Genomic DNA, 18,314 nt, shown 5'->3' on the forward strand with positions numbered 1-18,314 from the left:
AAGTCTAGTCATAATCCACACTCTTCTTAATCTGACAGCAGGACATGCCCTTAAAGGGTTACAAGCTCTTTATTAATTGCTCCTCCAAATTTGATTAAACCCCCCTCATTCCTCAGGCCCTTTGAGCTCTGTTACAACTGCTCATTTAATTACTTTCCACCAACACCCTGATAACAGTAGGCTGTGGGTGAGAACTGCTTTTATTAAATCGAAAGGGAAAGAAAAAGACCTGCAGAAGACAAGGTTTTTGAGCCCCCATCATCAAAACCTTTTAAGCAATCTTTCTAGATCTCTTGTTGGCTCCAAGGCCATGTGGACCATGTCTATAAAATGAATCATTACCACCTTTGGCATTAATTAGCTACCACGTCAAAAGGCTTTGATACAAATGGTCAGGATTAAACAAAACAAAACTTATCATACACATTCATGTATATATTGACCTCAAGTATAAGTTAAGAGCAGGTTTGGGGTTAAAATTATGGTTTCTGATATGACCCAAAGCTAAATTGAAAGTAATTCCAATGACAGAAGAAAATGCCACTAGAGCCCCACGCCAATAATTTTTTTTTTCGTGTCAGGAGCGACTTGAGAAACTGCATGTTGCTTCTGGTGTGAGAGGATTGGCCATCGGGAAGGACGTTGCCCAGAGGACACCCGGATGTTTTACCATCCTTATGGGAGGCTTCACTCATGTCCCCATATGGGGAGCTGGAGCTGACAGAGGGAGCTCAACCCACTCTCCCTGAATATGAACCGCTGACCTGTCAGTCAGCAGTTCTGCTGGCACAAGGGTTTAACCCACTGCACTACCAGGGGCACCTTCTCCAATAAATAACAATAAATAATAAAAACTTTATTTATTTTCCACCCTGTCTCCCCAAGGGGACTCCAATGCTGCTATTTCCCTGCTCAGGCATTCAAAGAGGTGAAAAGAGTACGTGAGGGGGTTGTTATTTCTTATAACTTCTTCTGAGACAAACTAAGCTCAGTAATTACACTGACCAATTGATTAGTTGATCTAAGTTTTGGGGATTGATTTGTTGACATATACATTGAGTATATGAGGTATATTTTCAGGGCCTGCTAGTTTTGCTATAGAACAAATGGGAAGCTCCATCTGACTTTGTTCAACTTCCTCTAGTAAAATTCCTCCCTGTTCCACCCTGCTTTCACACCTCCAAAAAAATACAAATGAAAACAGGAAATTTACACCCTGGTTTTATTATGCTTTGTCTTATTCTCTGGAGCACGTACACCATGGCTGCTCTGTGGGGACATAAGCATTTTAGGAAGAAGAGATATATCCTTGCTCAGAAAATTCCTGGGTGGCAAAGGTCTTATGCTGGCTTGGGCTACTGAACACCCAAGTGAGTGAGACCTGTCATTTAGACCCAGGTTGTTTCGTCCACCATCACCAATACTTAGAGGCAGCTGTTCCATACATTGTATCCCTCCCCATAGGAATCTGCTCAAACCTGCCTGTAGCCAGATTCCTTACTCCTTTAGTGACACATGCAAAACACATTCCTAGCTCCTGCTGGTATGAAAGTGTTGCAATGCCTTATTGCAATATGGTGACCTCTTCTTCATCACTTGAAAACAGGACAAGACTAAGCCAACAAACAGAGGTTCATCCAAGGAGCCTCTGCATGATAAAAACAATGTGTTTGCCAATCGAGAGAGTGCTGTTCAACAGCTTCTCAACCACAACTAGATGGGACAGCCTGGCAGCCAAAGAGGCTCGGCTTTTTCTTCCTTGCAGCTAGGCACATGGCCCCACAGTTGCACTCCCTTCTCCACAGAAATTAGATTTTTACGTATAATCATAAAGGAATCTTTTTAGATGATAATATTTCTTTAAAAAAAAACCCTCCACTGGCAAGTATTTTTTAAAGTACATCAGGAGCTCTGCATATGAAGGATAGGATCTCTGCCTCAAATCATGCCCAGCCATTTACAACACAGCCATTTTAAATCTTCAACTAGCATCACACTTTCCTTTAAAGGCCCATTTGCTCTGTCGATGATTGGTATGACTGAAAAGGAAGCCCCTGGCATCTGCCTCTAGTCCCCAAATTCCCTACCCTCTAAACCCATGATGGCAAACCTATGACACGTGTGTCAGCACTGACACACGTAGCCATTTTCGCATGTGGCCACATACAGAGAGATATGGGGCTGCATGCCAAGAAAGACGATTCATCCTCGGCTCCTGCATGGACAGGTGCAGGAGCCGAGGATGAATCATTTGCTGTAGTGTTGTGTCGACACTCTGTACTGGAGGTCTGTCTGTAGGCCAAAAACAACAGAACTCCGGTGCAGAACATCTAGTTTTGGGGCTTTGGGTTAGGCCTAGGGGATCTTTGACCTCACTTCTGGCCGGCGAAAAAGGCAGCAGCGGAATGCCGCAGGAGAAACATCTCTGGAGGGCCTGTAATTGCCATTTTCACCAACCACATAATCACAACAACCATCATCCAATCTACTGTTCTGAGGTGTCGTGGATTTGTAATTGGATTTGGAGATGCAACTTGCATAATTTCAAGACAGCATCTGGGCTCAGGTGTTTGTCAACTTGAGGTCAAAGGTTGAGAATCTGTAAAGGTGCCACTAGGAGAATCAAGAGTGCCACTATGTACAGGAAATTTGGAGTGCCTGGAACCGATGACCAGGCACTTTTAGCACCCAGAGAAATATAACAATGGCTTTACTCACAATTTTTCCATCTACATACTTTTGTGAAACTTTATTCTCAGTTCGTGTCAGGACTGACTTGAGAAACTGCAAGTCACTTCTGGTGTGAGAGAATTGGCCAAATGCAAGGTCATTGCCCAGGGGATGCCCGGAAGTTTTACCATCCTGTGGGAGGCTTCTCTCATGTACCCACAGCAGAAGCTGGCGCTGTCAGGTGGGAGCTTGCCAAGCTCCCCAGAGTTGAACCCCCAACCTTTTTGGTAAGCAGTCCTTCCAGCACAAGGATTTAACCCACTGCGCCACTGGGGGCTCCTACAGAAACTTAAGTGAGACTGGAAGACAATTTCTGCCCACTTGTGCACATGGACACTCAAAGCACAGACACAAAGATATAATCAAAAGCAACCAGAATCCCAGTTCTAGTTTTGAAAAATAAACTTTTATTTAATGCTAATTAGTGTTAAATAATATCAAAACCAACAAAAGGAACAGACTGACAGATGAAATTAGTAGTGCTCACTTATCTTAGTTCACGGCACCCCACACAAGTTCAATAATATCAAGACCAACAAAAGAAACTGACTGATGGATGAACAAAGAAGTCACTAAGCAGGTAAGTTAAATAATTAGTTTTCAGTTTATTAAATACAGTTATATATTACAATTATACATTTTTGTTATTTAAAATATAAATATCACAAAATCATGTTGTTTTTTTCTTGAAGTGACACCTCAACCGAGTTATGCCTGGTTTTGGGGCAAATTTTGACACACGAAGCTCAGAAGGTTGCCCATCACTGCTCTAAACATTCCAAACTCTAATCCTCCATAAACTGAAACTGAATATATAAAATTACACAAGCAGGCAGAAACCAAGAGACAAGAATCTCAAGATTTTCTCCAGGCCTACTAAAAGAGATTGAAATAGGCAAGGGGGGGGGGGGGGGGAGAGATATCGCTAGTGCTCCCCAGAGATTGCTCCTAAATGGTGGATGAAGCCGCCAAACACCTCACTTAAGCTAATGCAACAGCAGCAAGCCACACTATCTGTGCCCTGCACATCCTTCCACATGCTGCCAAGACAATCCACCTTGCAATCACATTAAGGCAGCATATTTTCACCTGAAGGGTCAAAAACACTGACATCACACAGAGGCCATGTAAGGCGCTTGCCCACATCTTGTGGAAAAAATTAAATTTCTATGAACTAGTCCTAAGAGGGAGCCAAATATAGCTTTTGAAATCTCCAGGACAGCATCAGCTGCAAGGTCTCTGGGCAATCAAGTGGCTGGGATTCTTCCAGCTCAGCGTGACCATTTACCTATCAAAGGGGCAGGCGGGTTGTTGGGGGAGCCCCGCTTTCAATAGTAGCAGGTGTGCCGCCACTTCAGCCAGTGTCTCCATCGTTACAAACAAAGAGGCTATTTTCACAGAGCAATTTAGCACCAAAGCGTGCAAGCCTGAAAGGGTTAGACAGGCATGCATTCCGAGGGGATTTGGGATTTCAGTAAACGTTACTAATCACTGGTGGTTGGGGGGGGGGGGGAGAGAGACTCTACACACTACAGCAAGCATCAGATTTGGTCAGGTTGCAGCTCAAATGAAAATGAGGAATGCAATGTAAAAACAGATTTTTGAAAACTTTCTTCTTGTATTTTTCCAGTCTAAAAGGCAATAATATTCGACATATCTGCTTATCTTTTTTTTTTACAGTTCTCTTTCTGCTTCAAATGAGTCCCAAGATTTAATTTTTATTTACTCATTTTCACTTCAATTTATAATGTTGAATTCTGAAGATTATGTACATATATGCAATCAATCTTCTACCTGTTTAGATTTCTGCCCATCCTTCCCCGTAAACAACACCTCCAGGGGCTTTCCATATATAGGGATGAAATACTTTCCTTGACCTGTGTGAATTCACACCAAGGTATGACCTGCGATTCTACTAAAGCCACCCTCAAAGATGTGTGCTTGCCTCACCTTTCTGTCTGCCTTCATTTTAGCTTTGTTTTATACAATCAATTAACATTAGCTCCTATGCAGTACCCACAGAAAAGCTGCTTACAAAAGAAAAAAAGACATATGGACCAAATTAGGGCAGACATCTCTAATTATTTAATGAAATTTTACATATAGAGTTCATCTAAAGCAGTGGTTCCCAATCTTTTTTTGACCAGGGACCATCATTCTCAAACATTAGTACTAGAGGGTTACAAATCGGTTTTTGGTCAACTTTAGATTCAATTTGGTTATTTGGAGTGCTGATTCAGAAAACTGCATTGGATATACCACATCAGCTCTAGTTTCTGATACAGAGCATATGCCATCCAGTAGTCAACATCTGCTCTCCAACAAAAACCATATTTAATAACCCTTGACACAGTAAGAGGGTTTTGTGAGACCAGTTGCTCTCATTGCAATGGTGTAGTAACGGTGAGGCCGTGGACCATATTTTATGGACCACAGGCCGATAACCACTGATCTAAAGGGAGGTAGGCTACATACGCCTATGTTTGAATGAACTGCTGTCTAAAAAACACAGTACTGTCACCCCTGTAGACAGAGATTCTGGTTTCATTCTTCAACTGTTCACAACTTGTATATTTGTGGAGACACACACACACACACACACAGAGCAAAAAAAAAAACCCTTCATTTTGCAATTTTACACAATTAAGACCATTTTACTCTCCCATGATGGGACTTGAGCAGTAGATTTTGGTATCTACAGCAGGTCTGAGATCTAAAATTAAGCACCAGAAGATTCTGAAGGCCCACCATAGGATATGACATGCTGTCAGACTCCATGTCTCTCCATTTATGTTTAAATGCCTCAGCTGTATGCTTTAATTCCTATTTCTATTCACATCTGAAGTAAATAGAAAACAATATCAAAAACAAATGCACTAGAACTAATGAACTGAATCAGGTGCCTAGAAGAGCTTTTGTACTAGATTTCCCAAAGAAAACTGACTGAGCAGCAGCTGTCATTCCTTAAACTTTCCTCCTTTCTTCATGAAGGTCCTCCTCATTTCCTGATGATTTCAACTTCACCTAGCTTTCCTCATTTTCCAGCTTTCACATCCACACAGAAAAATCAGCTGATCCTACATTTGGTATGCAATGATACATCTTGACTTCTGGGCATAGTACCTACTTTTTTCATAGCTGCCTTTCCAAGGCTGTCTTTTTTCCAATTTCTTGATCACTGTCTCCATTTTGACTGATGACAGTAAAGGAACAGAAAACCTTTTAAAAATTTAACACCTTTTATGTATTCACTTACATTTTTCAGATATATCCTTTCCTGCATATAATACTTTATATAGCTAGATTTTCAAACAGTCTCATTTCCCTTAGCTTCTCCCATTAACCAGAACTGAAAGAGAGAAACTCACTTCCCTAATTTAAATCTTATTATTGCACCAATGATTTTCTTACTACCTAAAGGCCAATTATACTGAAAAGGAGTTATAGATACCACTTTAACTCCAAACTGGAGGTTACCAGTGAAAACATCTCAGAAAACCTAGCGCCTTGGGTGATGGTATGACAGATCTAAGGTTCAGATATTTGGGCATCGTTCTAGCTTCTCACTCACACCAGCACCTTTTCATCCTGATGGAGCAACAAAGTAGTTTCTCTAATACCTGCAGCAGAGAAAATCTGTCAAATGACAGAGCTCTTGCAAAGGAAGCCTAACAAGTCTGTTTTGGAGGAGATGTTTTATGTACCTATGATTCATTGGCACCTTAATAATAAATTTATTTTCCCCTCTAGTCAGACTCAAATAGATATGATTAATTCCACAGATACATGAGGATTCATTCAGAACTGACATACTATGACTAGGAAGAAACTGTGTCATCTTCAGGCCAAACTAAATATGATAGTAGTAGATAAATTAACATACATCCACATCCTCCTCATTCATATATAAGGTGGGTTGGTGGCATAACAATCTGATAAAAAATAGGCAATAGGATCTAACTCCTTCTGCCATTGATGGGATATCTCTCTATGATATCCTTATTTCGCATGCTTATTCCCTCAGTCAAGCTTCTTTTTTTTTCAACTCGTGGGGTGGGAAGATATGTAATAACACAGGATACACCAAGGTTACATCTACCAGACCTGTATCAACTACAGTGAGGACTAATCTAAGTCTATATAGTATTGTGCAAATTCTTCAGAGTGGACTATTTTCATCTTATGGAGTAAAGAATATATAACTGACCACACAAGAAAGGTGGTCAACACTGTGCAGACACAATGGTAGCTGAGAAGTATGATTTCTTAGCTGAAATCACCACAAACTTTCTAATAACTTGTGTTTTTCAATAGCAACAGAACTGTGACAATTTAGGCAACATCAAATGAACAAACATGAATTTGAGCCTTTAGTCATTTGTAATAAAACCTGACAAAGTGCCTTACTAGCAAGTGTGTCCATATTAACAGGGAGGACAAATGTCCAACTGGAATTGAGTAATTTGAGAGCCCCTTTCATGACCAGTCCTAGAATAGCAGCCAATGTCAAGTGCCAGTAACTTAAGTAGAATCCATTATGTGTAATGCACACTAAACATTAATGCACAGCCACACTGAGCCATGCTATAACACCAGGCGCACAGAATCCTCTGCATAAGCTGTCACCCATCACAGGATGAAATCTACTAGTTCATTAAAAAAAAGGTTCCCCCAGGAGAGCCATCACTCTAGTGTTGAATCAACTGCCTGTCATTTACAGAGCACATTTACGGTGATGAGCTCTGCACTCATTTTATGAGTTCAATGTCTAATCAAAACTACACTAATAGAAAGAATGCTGCATCCTTATAATATATTTTTATTTAGTTGCTTCAAGAGTCTGACAATTCTTGCCATGTGGCAAGGACTTGTGCTGAAGAAATATGACATACGTACTATATAGAATAGGAAGGGCTGTTCATCTAGTTAATGATCCTCACTGTTGCCGAGAGTATAAATAGATAGAGGAGCCAGCTGTGAACAAGGTTTCATACCTGTTTCTCCGTCATGGCATAAAGGTATTGGAGATCAGGGCTGAGCACTAAGTCCCGAAGGATGGAGCTCCCTTCATGGGCCACAACGTTCTCATACTGCAACGCCGCACGTCCAATAGGATTGCCAGAATCCACCAAAATCTGAAAGAGTAATGGACCATGTTAGTATGTGCAGATATAATTTCTTACCCAAACAAAAAAAGTAACATTTTTTCAGTGGCAATAATAATAAATTCCCAATTCTATGCTGGTACCTGTCATCTTATTTTTTAAAAACCATAAAATTTGAAGTCCCCTAATGGCCCTGCTTCATCCTCCCGTTTGAAATAAAGCAGTCCAATAAATATGTCTAAGAACATCATCCCAACAATGTTTTGGTTGACACAGGTAGAAGGACATAAGAAATGAAGAATCAAGATCAACCCTAAATAAGTTTATGTATCTGTTTTCTTTAATGTGAAATAATTAACGATCTATCTTTTCTGGCCAGTTAGCAAGAACCTCTTTCAATCTCCTGAGCATTTCAGTAAGTCTCTCTGAATTGCCATTTCTTTGCCCTTTTTTGCTCAAACAAACTTCAATAACGAAATAACTCAATCTCTATTCCATTTAAAATAAAATTGCATTATGCACTTCAATACCTATCAATGTTGTTCAATTTAAATCTAACTGACTATAAATGAATCAGATTCTGATAGGCAATATGCTAATAGTATAAGAAGTAAAAATGTCTGGTGAGAACAGTACAGTACATACTAAAAGCACCAATTCATAACTTATATGGAAGCTGAGCAGATCTGGTTAATACTTGAATGGGAGATTACCAAAAAATACCAGATGCTGTAGGCTGTATTTCAGACGAAGGAACTAGCAAAATCACTTCTGAGTATTCATTGCCTAAGAAAACTTTTTGAAGAGGTTGCCATAAATTGACAGGTGAGCTGAAGATACACACACAAGCATACAGCAGAGAATATAGGTAACCACAAAGATAGTGGGAGAAGAGAGAAGAATCAATTACAGTGATACCTTGACTTAAGTGTTTAATTCATTCTGTGGCTGAGCTCTTATCTCAAAGCAAATTTCCCATTAAATGCTATGAATCTGATCCAGCCTGCCGATATACTTTATAACTAACGAATAATGTACAAATACACATTCACATAAAGCTATAAAGAAGAAACATCAACTTTAAAATCGTAGAAGCACAAAGTTGTGGCAAAGAACCACATCTGAGGCAACAAAATATGTGTTGGTCAGCATAACAACAAGGAAAAACCTGCACATTCACATAGAACAATAAAAAAATTAAGTTCAACATTAAAATAGTAGAAGCACAAAGTTGTAGTAAGGGAGAACAAAGTGAAGAGGCAGAAGCATCAGCCTCCTTCCCTCTCTTGCTCTCTCTCCCTCTCCCTCTTCATGAAGCCAAACATACCAGGAATAAACACCACACAAACTAGCCTAATGTTCCTCAAAGCGGACAAGAGCAAAGTGGACAGCAATCTCCCAAAGTGGACAAGAGCATGAGGCATAGAGACTGCTTCCTTGAAGCCCTAAAGCCATGTACTCTTGTGCTAGTGCTCCGTCTGGCGCTAGCTCTTAACTTAAGACAATGTTCTGAAGTCAAAGCAAAACACGGGCTGAGTGATGGCTCTAAACTCAAAATGCTCTTAAATTGGGATGCTTTTAAGTTGAAGTCCCACTGTATTATTATTTAACTGTAGAAATATAAACAAAGCCATCCAAAACTTAATTGCACACAACATGGACGTATATTGCCTTTTTCTCTTTTACCATGCATCACTGCCTAAGCTCTTTTGGTAAGTGATCAGTCCAACCATTTTGTTCACTCATTTTAACATCTCTCTTCTCTTTACCAGAATTATTGTGGAGATTAATAATCAAACTTCACAAACATTATTTTAGACAAATTTCTCACATACTAAGCTTTTTAGCAACCTGACCTTTCCCTGTGAGGTGCTTTCAGAGATTAAAAAAAAAGGTGGGAGCATCCAAGGTGACTTGGCACAGCTTTGTTGTGTATGGTGGTGCTTTCACAACGCAAAGGATACATACTAAGAGCTAGGGGGAGGTATACTGTCACTTTTGCACTACATCCAGGCTCCCGTCTCTTTTTCTCTTTCTTGTCTATGTTTCTGTTTCATGAGGGGGTCAACCGAAACCTTCGTTCCAGGCATGGTAGGGATATAGTAAATGCTCTAATCCCATTATCACTCACAGTGACAATACAGCTTATCCTAAAGAACTTGCTTTCACTACAGAGGCCATATCCGCATTAAAAGGTATCACAGGGTCAAGTCAACACATGGTGGGGAGGAAATACAACAACTCATTCTCTTAATTCAACTGCCACCTGGCTTTTTGAAATGAGCCATCTCCAGCTTTTCACTCAGAGAACATACTTTGTTCTGTGGTGAACTTTATACCACTCATGCCCAATATGTGTGAACTGTAAGGGCAGGAGTGGGGAAGGATGCTATGTAAACAGATCCTGTCTCACAGCAGAAAACATTTGGATACTTATTCATTCCTGTTCATCTGTTATAGTAATGATATACCACATCATGTAGACCTTCACCCAGGTTCTTTGGGACCTGTAGAATTGGAATATCTCATCACTGGACAAAAAAGGATGGCAACCATTAATCTTTCACAAAAATACAACAATGTATCATGTAGAGAAAGCAGGTTATGCTGGTCATGATGGGATAACCTGGGATTGCCCAGGCAAAATAATAAGAAGAGCAGCGGTGCTAGGAAGAGCACTGCAGGAAGCAAATAAGAAAAAAAATCTTCACAATTATGCTATGAGATCTGCTACCAAGCAAACTAGTGATGGTCACCAACTTGGGTGACTTCAAAAAAGGCCAAAAGACTACCAAGATCTAACAATTACAACAGCTATTTACTGTCTGGAGGACCAGAGAAAATAAGTCTATCAGTTTCATGGCTGGGGAACACAAGTCTGGGAGCGTTGCATTCCCCTAACCTAAAGTCCACCATCTTCAATGTACACAAGCTCCTCATGAGCAGAAACCAATCACTGTTTTCTGCACTTGGTACCTCGCAATGATGCTGCTTCCCCAGGCATTCTGACTGCCAAGCAAATGCAAGAGTTGACAGAAAGAATGGCTATTTGTCCTCACATTGCTGAATTTCACACCAAAGATCTTCCCAGCATTTCCGAAAGTAAAACTGTGTTTAAATTCGAAGTGGAATCAAGAAATCATCTGCTCCACATTCCCACATATTTCTGCAAAACTTGATGAAATGGATTCCTTTAATTCCTGACATTATACTCCTGAATTCAATGCTAAGCACCTATTAATTCCTGTGAATTTTACTAACTATGCAGTTCCTTCTCCTTTGTGAATTTCCTGAGTGCAATTGTTTGCAGCTTACTGATGAAAACCGAAGGTCAGTGGCTTATAGGCATGCCTATAAATCCCAAGACCTCAGGCAAGTTGTCCTATCGGGTATAGGAGAACATGAATCGGGGCCATGTTACTGTACCCATGTTCTGCTAGAGGACTTCCCAAAACTGTCTGATGGATCACTGTGGAAACAGAACGTTGAACTGGACAGTCCCCTGGATTGATTCAGCAGGGAACTTCTCATGTTCCAGTCTTCACTGAAAATATACTAGGTGGTCAAGATGACACAAACCTAGACTGATCGCTCAGAAGTATATGAAATACATGTCTGACACAAAATTACTTCAACAGAACCAAGGAATTACAGGATTTGTGTAACTTCTGAGTTCTACTGACTTCGCTTCATTAATGGGTTATCCAGTAAACCCACAACCAAAGCCCTGCCATTCTCAGTCCCCCCATCAAGCCCCACAGAGTGTCTTGCGGTTTCATTTTTCCCCGCTGCAATAAATAGACTGCCTCCATCCATTTGCATACTTTCCAATCAGGCAAAGGAAGTGAGGCTTAGGAGGCAGGATCCTGGCGTGTGGCTGATTAGCATGGAAATGTATGCGGCTCACAAACAAACTAGGGCCCGTTTAATTAGAGCGGTGCCTTTGATTCACCGCCAGCATCCAGCGCTCACCAGCCCTGGATTATTTTTAGTCGGTTTTACAAAACAAATGTATTTGATTAAGCGAGACACTCCTGAGCTGAGAAAGAGGGATCAGCAAAGGCAGAGATGTGGAGAGGTGGGCTTCCCACAGGGAAAGGGGCTTGGGCCCAGGAATGCAGGTGAGGTTATGAGGAAGGATTTCAGGCAGCCTGATAGCTGTACAGCACAAAGACAAGGCAGTCCTGGAATGTGCCTCTGGCTGCCAATTGCTCCAGCAAGCCCTGCAGTGCTCTTCCTAGCACCACTGCTTAGAAATTTGCCTTACTCCACCAATACCACAAAGGACCCAAACCTCCCCACTACACTCATAAGTTTCTTGTTGTCATCAGCTCTCTTCCTAACTTCTCCCTTCTGTTCTTTCCCGACTCAGGTCATCATCACAATCCATTTCATATTGGGCAGTTTCTAAGATGTGAGTGTCTGATGTAGCTTCTTTCTCTACCACACAAATGCCACACAAACACACCACAGGGAGCCACAAGATGTCCAGACTCCCTGCTGCAAGTTTCCAAGGTGCAGACACAATGAAAAGGAGCCATGTCAGTCGGTTGCCTCACACACTGCGGGGTGGAAGCAGGTATAGGGTACGCTTTCGACACATGCTTCTATTGTAACATGGGAAGCTGCCTTTCAGTTAACCTGAAATTCACAGCCCTGAAAGGAGGCTTTGCATTGATTCTGTAAGCTCTTTCTCCTGCATATCAAATATAGGTCATTACAGGAGTCTGTAACCCCCTGCTGGTCAATTATTTCTATTTCAATGCTAAAAGCTTTGTCAATAGGCCACTATCTGAAGTTACTAGAATATCTGCATTAGTAATCAACCTTACTTTCTAAATGCTGCTGAAGTTTATCTACTTATTTATTTCAGTTTCTAACTCCAAAGGCTCTGCGCCACTGGTGCTACATTAATGCATATAAAAAGGAACAATATAAAAACCAGAAAAAAAACCAATTCCAACTCATGTACAAAATCTGACTACTATTGCCCCAAGCCAGCCCAAACAATAGATTTTGCAGTTGTATCTGAAAGTGTTTTCTTGTTATCAATTTGTATAAAGTAAGTATATACGACGCTTCTTTTAAAACATTCACAGTGGTTTGCAGTGCTAGAGTTAAGGTACCCTTGTTCAAAAAATAAGCTTACCAGAAGGTATTTATTCCACATTTCCTTGCACAGACTGTTCTCCCTATTTTCTCCATAGGTACATCTACACTGTAGGGTTACTGCAGCTTGACACGGCATTAACTGCCATGGCTCAGTGCTGTAGAATCACAGGAGTCATAGTTTCACAAGGTCTTTAAGCCTTCTCTGCCAATGAGTGCTGGTGCCTCGCCAAATTACAGTTCACATGATTCGACATGGCAGTTCAATGTGCCATCAAACTACTTTAATTCCACACTGTAGATGCATCCATTTTACATGGTGGTTTGGCATCTCAGCTCATTCCCCCCCCCCCCCCCCAAATGACTATGGGGTTTGGGGGAGTTCCCTGACAGCTCTGGGACATGCTGAGTGCTACACTGACTAATATACTACTACAGCAGGATGCCTCCTTCCCACTCCAAATCATGTCTTCTTTGATCTTTTGCTCTGCCATTGTTGCATCTGAACTTTTGCTCTGCCAGTGTTGCACCTGAACTTGGCCTACTTGGTTTGCTCAAAATCGATTTTTACTTGAAGCTTACTATTTACACTTTGGATTTTCAAAGCTTGTAGTTAATAGTCAATATCTTGGCCAGAGATATCATCTTCAAGAAGGGGAATTGTGTTCCTTCTTTTGCAGATGGCAATGTTTCCCAGAGACTGCATTACCATGAAAAATGTGCCTTTACAGTGCTTTTATGGGCCACCTTCATAGCCCAATCAATCAGTACATTTTTCACACGAGTTTGTAAAATCAATCTGCTGCTACGCCAGTAATTCAACAATAACAGCTATCTACTGCGGTTTTTCAACAAATACTTCAATCCAATATGTAGAACTTTAGAAGGGAATGAGTTCTCTAAAGCAAAACATAAAGCCACCACGGCTACTCAAAGACAGGACGTCCGTGCTTAGGAGGCCCAGATTCAAATATCTGATCAGCCATGAAGATAATTGGGTGAATGTAGGTCAGCCTAACTTTCTTACAGCCTTACTTTTCTCAGCAGGCTGTTGTGAGAGCACACTAAATCACCTTCAGGTGTAATACGTTGGACTTTGAATAGAATGGCAGAATACAGGTATGACTGATAAGTTTTAACTTGAGCTACCATAGAAATAGCTTTATCGTCTTCTATAGAACAAGGATATTTGATCAATCGCTTATGCTGCAGTCCTAAACATGCTTACTAGCAAGCTGATCTCATTAAACACAGTGGGATCTATCTCCAGAAAAACATGGAAATGATAGTTTTGATGCCTAATCTGTTGCAGAAATGGCAAAGACGCTGCAGGTTGAAGTACACCTAGGCAAGAGGGTCTGATTATAGGAAAAAATCAGCTGCAGAATATTGTCTGTGCCTTTTATGCTTGGCTGGCACACACTCTCTGGCTCAACATACTTGCTTTTGTTGGATGCAAAATTACAGCAGCTTTGCCCCAGAATACTTGGAGACGAACTAAGTATCATCATGTACAGCACACCATTGGCATTATTCAAGATCTAGACTTCTTGACATGAAGCAAACAGACTGGCCATCAGTTATCTTCACCTTTTATTGCAGAGACTTGGTGTAACTAGCAGTCTATACTGATGAAAGAAATAGTATGAAGAAGAAAAAATAGCCAAGGAAGTCGCAAGTTGGAGAAAGCAACAAGGCAACAGAATCAGCTTCTAGAGCACACCCAGATCTTGTTTATCAAGATGTATGTGCCATCATGTTATGTGTTGACTTATGATGACCCCATGAATTTCTTAGGAGTTTCCAGGGAGAGAATTCTCAGGTGGTTTTCTCAGTTCCTTCCACTGAAACAGTGGGCAGCAAGAATATTATGGAACACAGGAGATGTCTCTTGCATTTTCACTGTTATCTTGCCATATTACACACAAAAAATTCCCTATGAAGTTTCCCTAAGTGGCTTTAATGATTCACACTTCTTATAACAACTATTTGCAGATCTACACTTCTTATAATATGTTTTTTCAGTGGTAATCTTAGAAAATTAGCACAAATGGGGGTTTAGGCATGCCTTTCCATATATGATAGGGAAGATCAAACATGAGAAAAACCTAAGATTTTTTTTAGTGGCACCCACAAAGCAAACTAATTTTACTCAAGGAGCGAATTTACGTGAACCCACAAAGAAGAGATGCCGATAGAAATGTTATGCACAGCTGTACAAGCTTTCAGCACACTTCTCCTTTGTTATCCCTCCAGGCATTCACAGAGAAGTGAGCACACTTGCCAAAATGTGTTAACACTTTGAGTCTCTTCTCAATGGTCCCACAGGGCATTCTAATATATTTGTTATAAAATTCATCTGCAGTACAGGTTAGTGGCAAACTGATGGAACAGGATCTTGATGGCAACAAAGATGGAAACGCATACAAAGAACCTAAATTCCTTTAATCCCAGAAGAGTGGGATGATATGAAATATATAGTTTATGGCTTATAGTCCAAGCACTCCATGGCTGTTTAGCTCCATGCTCTTAAACCCATATCAGGCTTTAGAAGAACTGGAATATAAATTACACATAACTTATATAATATAGATTATGTATAATTTATATATAATTAATGGATTCTACTGTATAGTTAACCACCAACTGAAGTTTACTGTAGCTGCTTGTGAAGGTATCATTCAGATCAAAATCTTCCACACCTCATCTGCAGCCAGAATGTAGGAAGGCAGAGATACAAAACTGTGGACAGAAAGTTGTCTGTAAATTGGAGCAACACTACCAAGAAGTGACTATTTTCCTGCCCTTCGTTTCCCCACTTCCACCCAAGGGAATAAGCATTTACCAAAAAAAGCCCCTTATTAACCTTTCTCCTCATCCTGATGATGGCAATTACTGAAATACTAATAATTACTCCAGCTAATTCCTCATTGAAAATTCCACACTCACTCCTCCCAACTTATGCAAGCCAGTCACAGCACTGCTGTGGTATGTTCAGGGTAGAATCTCAGAAGTGAAATATAGTTCAAGAATAGGCTGCAATGTGGAGGGAAGGGAGGGAAGCCTTCTCTAGAGGTAGTCCCATGAGAATGTGTGGGTCATAAAAGCATACTCCAACTTTATTCAATGCAGCAGAAATGAAGGAAGGAGAAAGCTTTTTAGAGGAAAGCCCACTGTGCTCAGTATACTCAATTTTTATGAATATTCAAAGCACTAAGCCCTTTGTTTATTGGTCTGCCTAATCCACAGTACTTTGTCACACACAAATACTATCATTAACCACAAAGGCTACTATATCCCATCTCCAGGATATGAAGCACAGCAAGAGTGCTATTGACCATGTCCTCCTTGTGCTTTTGCCAAAGGTTCCTCATCCTAGAAGAATGATGCTGAACCAGACAGGCCATTGGTTTGATCTATCAGAGGTCATCTTATGAACCACAAGCCAATGTCTCCACGGATCAAAACATGCTTATGTAGCCACCACAGGTAAGCTTAAATCTACCCCACTATTTGGTACTATAAAGTTCACGGACGCTTCCAATTCCATGATTCTATGTACATGCAGCAAGGTATTTGCTGGGAAAGGGGGGCAAAAATTAGTCTTGACAAGAAAAAGAAAAAGCAGAGTCAACCCTACCACAAAGCAGCATAAAATAATCATTTCAGGCAAGATAGTCCAGATGGGATGACATTTTGTCTGTCATTAAAAAAATTAAAAGCTCAGTTTAAACCCCACTGTCCTTACTGTCTATTCCCAGGTGCAATCTCTGCCAAGCACACATCTCAGCTATTACTTAGACAATATAAAGCCACTTCTTCTGTTTGGGAAAAATGGCTTGTTGTTACGAAAAACCACCATCTTTTAGGAGTCTAGACACAAATCCTCACTGCTGTTTTTCAAAAAAAGAAAGACGAGGTCAGGGGATTCAATCACACACTTTGTGCGTAATGCCTTTCATGCTACACAATAATAGTACTTTGATTCCATTTCAACTTCCATGGCTGTATCCTATTGATTCCAGGAATTTTTTTCTTTGGCGAGGCATGAGAGCTTTAAAAGGCTGTCCCAATAGGAGAAAATCATGGCCACTATCAGTGCATAACACTATAATTCAATTGTGTGAAACAGACTTTAGTTTGAGGCCAAACTGACAGTGAAGGAAAAGTGAGGTCAGGAAAAGTACATTGGTATTATGTGTTGATACCAATTCACTTCATGAATTTCCACATGCATCCATGTGTCCAAAAGTCTGGACTCCTCCTCTTGGTTCTTCTACTCCACTGTGAACTTTAACAGCATGGATGAAGTTCAGTTCCATTTAATTCAAGTATGTGGATGTTCAATGTATATAATAGCCACTCCAAGTCCCCTTGGGGAGGTGGGACGGGATATAAATGAAGTATTATTATTATTATTATTATTATTATTATTATTATTATTATTATTATTAGGGAGCAGATAAAACAAAATAAATATAATGGCAAAAATCAAAGTTTGCTTTTTAGAACCTTTTTGAGGTGAGAATATTTTCAGGTCATGTAATATGGAATGTGTGGCTGCAGAATCCATGGATATGGAGGGCAGGGTATACATTTCTTTGTTCAACTATTTATAGGATGCATTTTCTGTCATTCAGATGGTTTACAGAGAAGATTACAACAAGAAAAAGTCATACTCTTCCACAGTAAAATTTGAAGAACTCTACAGTAAAAAGTAATAAAGAATTAAAAAAGCAGACATAAAAACAAGCTTTATGACAAATCACCAGTGAAGGATTTGATTTGTCTCACTGTGGAGGCCACTCCATAATGTGTGTGACCCTATGGATAAGGTCTGGCCCCATACAGATTCTTGCATCCCCACCTCCGTAAAGGAAAGGATACACAGCATTACATTATTAGCTAGGAATGTAAAGAACTATCACAGATGTTCTCATCCTTGATGAAAAAGGCTATCACAATATGTTGAGACACCCTGTCAAAAGATTGTCAAGCATTGTAGGATTTGTTTTGTCCCTCAATGAAAGCAAAAAAACAAAACAAAAAACAAAAACAAAACAGCATTTTTTAATTTTCTGTGATTTTAAAAAAAATAAAAAGCTTGTATGTCCTGATGTTTTGTGTGTACATAAAATTGTATGCAAAAAGCAAATGCTTTCCCAGAAACAAAAATGTTAACCCTCAAAATCCTAAAATGCACACAAAATACCTTACCTGATAACACAAATTTTAAGTTATTTTGCCCATTGGGAAGAAAACTTGGAATTTTGAATTCTTGTTTCTGAGATTACGAAGATCTACATTTCAACTCTTGGGAGATCTAAGGAGCTCTGACAGAACTCTTCTTAAACCATGCATGTCCTAAGG

At 40.2% G+C, this 18,314-nt stretch overlaps 1 protein-coding gene across 5 annotated transcripts in view; it reads right to left on the reverse strand.

Annotated features, from left to right (window-relative positions):
- The window catches only part of PLXNA1 (plexin A1), a 367,927-nt gene that overhangs the window by 162,030 nt on the left and 187,583 nt on the right, over nt 1–18,314 (reverse strand). For all 5 annotated transcript variants that reach the window (XM_067463505.1, XM_067463504.1, XM_067463508.1 and 2 more), the window contains exon 4: nt 7,725–7,865. In XM_067463505.1, the coding sequence (XP_067319606.1) occupies nt 7,725–7,865 (141 nt within the window). The remainder of the gene's footprint in view (nt 1–7,724; nt 7,866–18,314) is intronic.

Source organism: Anolis sagrei, chromosome 2, assembly GCF_037176765.1.
Source record: "Anolis sagrei isolate rAnoSag1 chromosome 2, rAnoSag1.mat, whole genome shotgun sequence".
NCBI lineage: Eukaryota > Metazoa > Chordata > Lepidosauria > Squamata > Dactyloidae > Anolis > Anolis sagrei.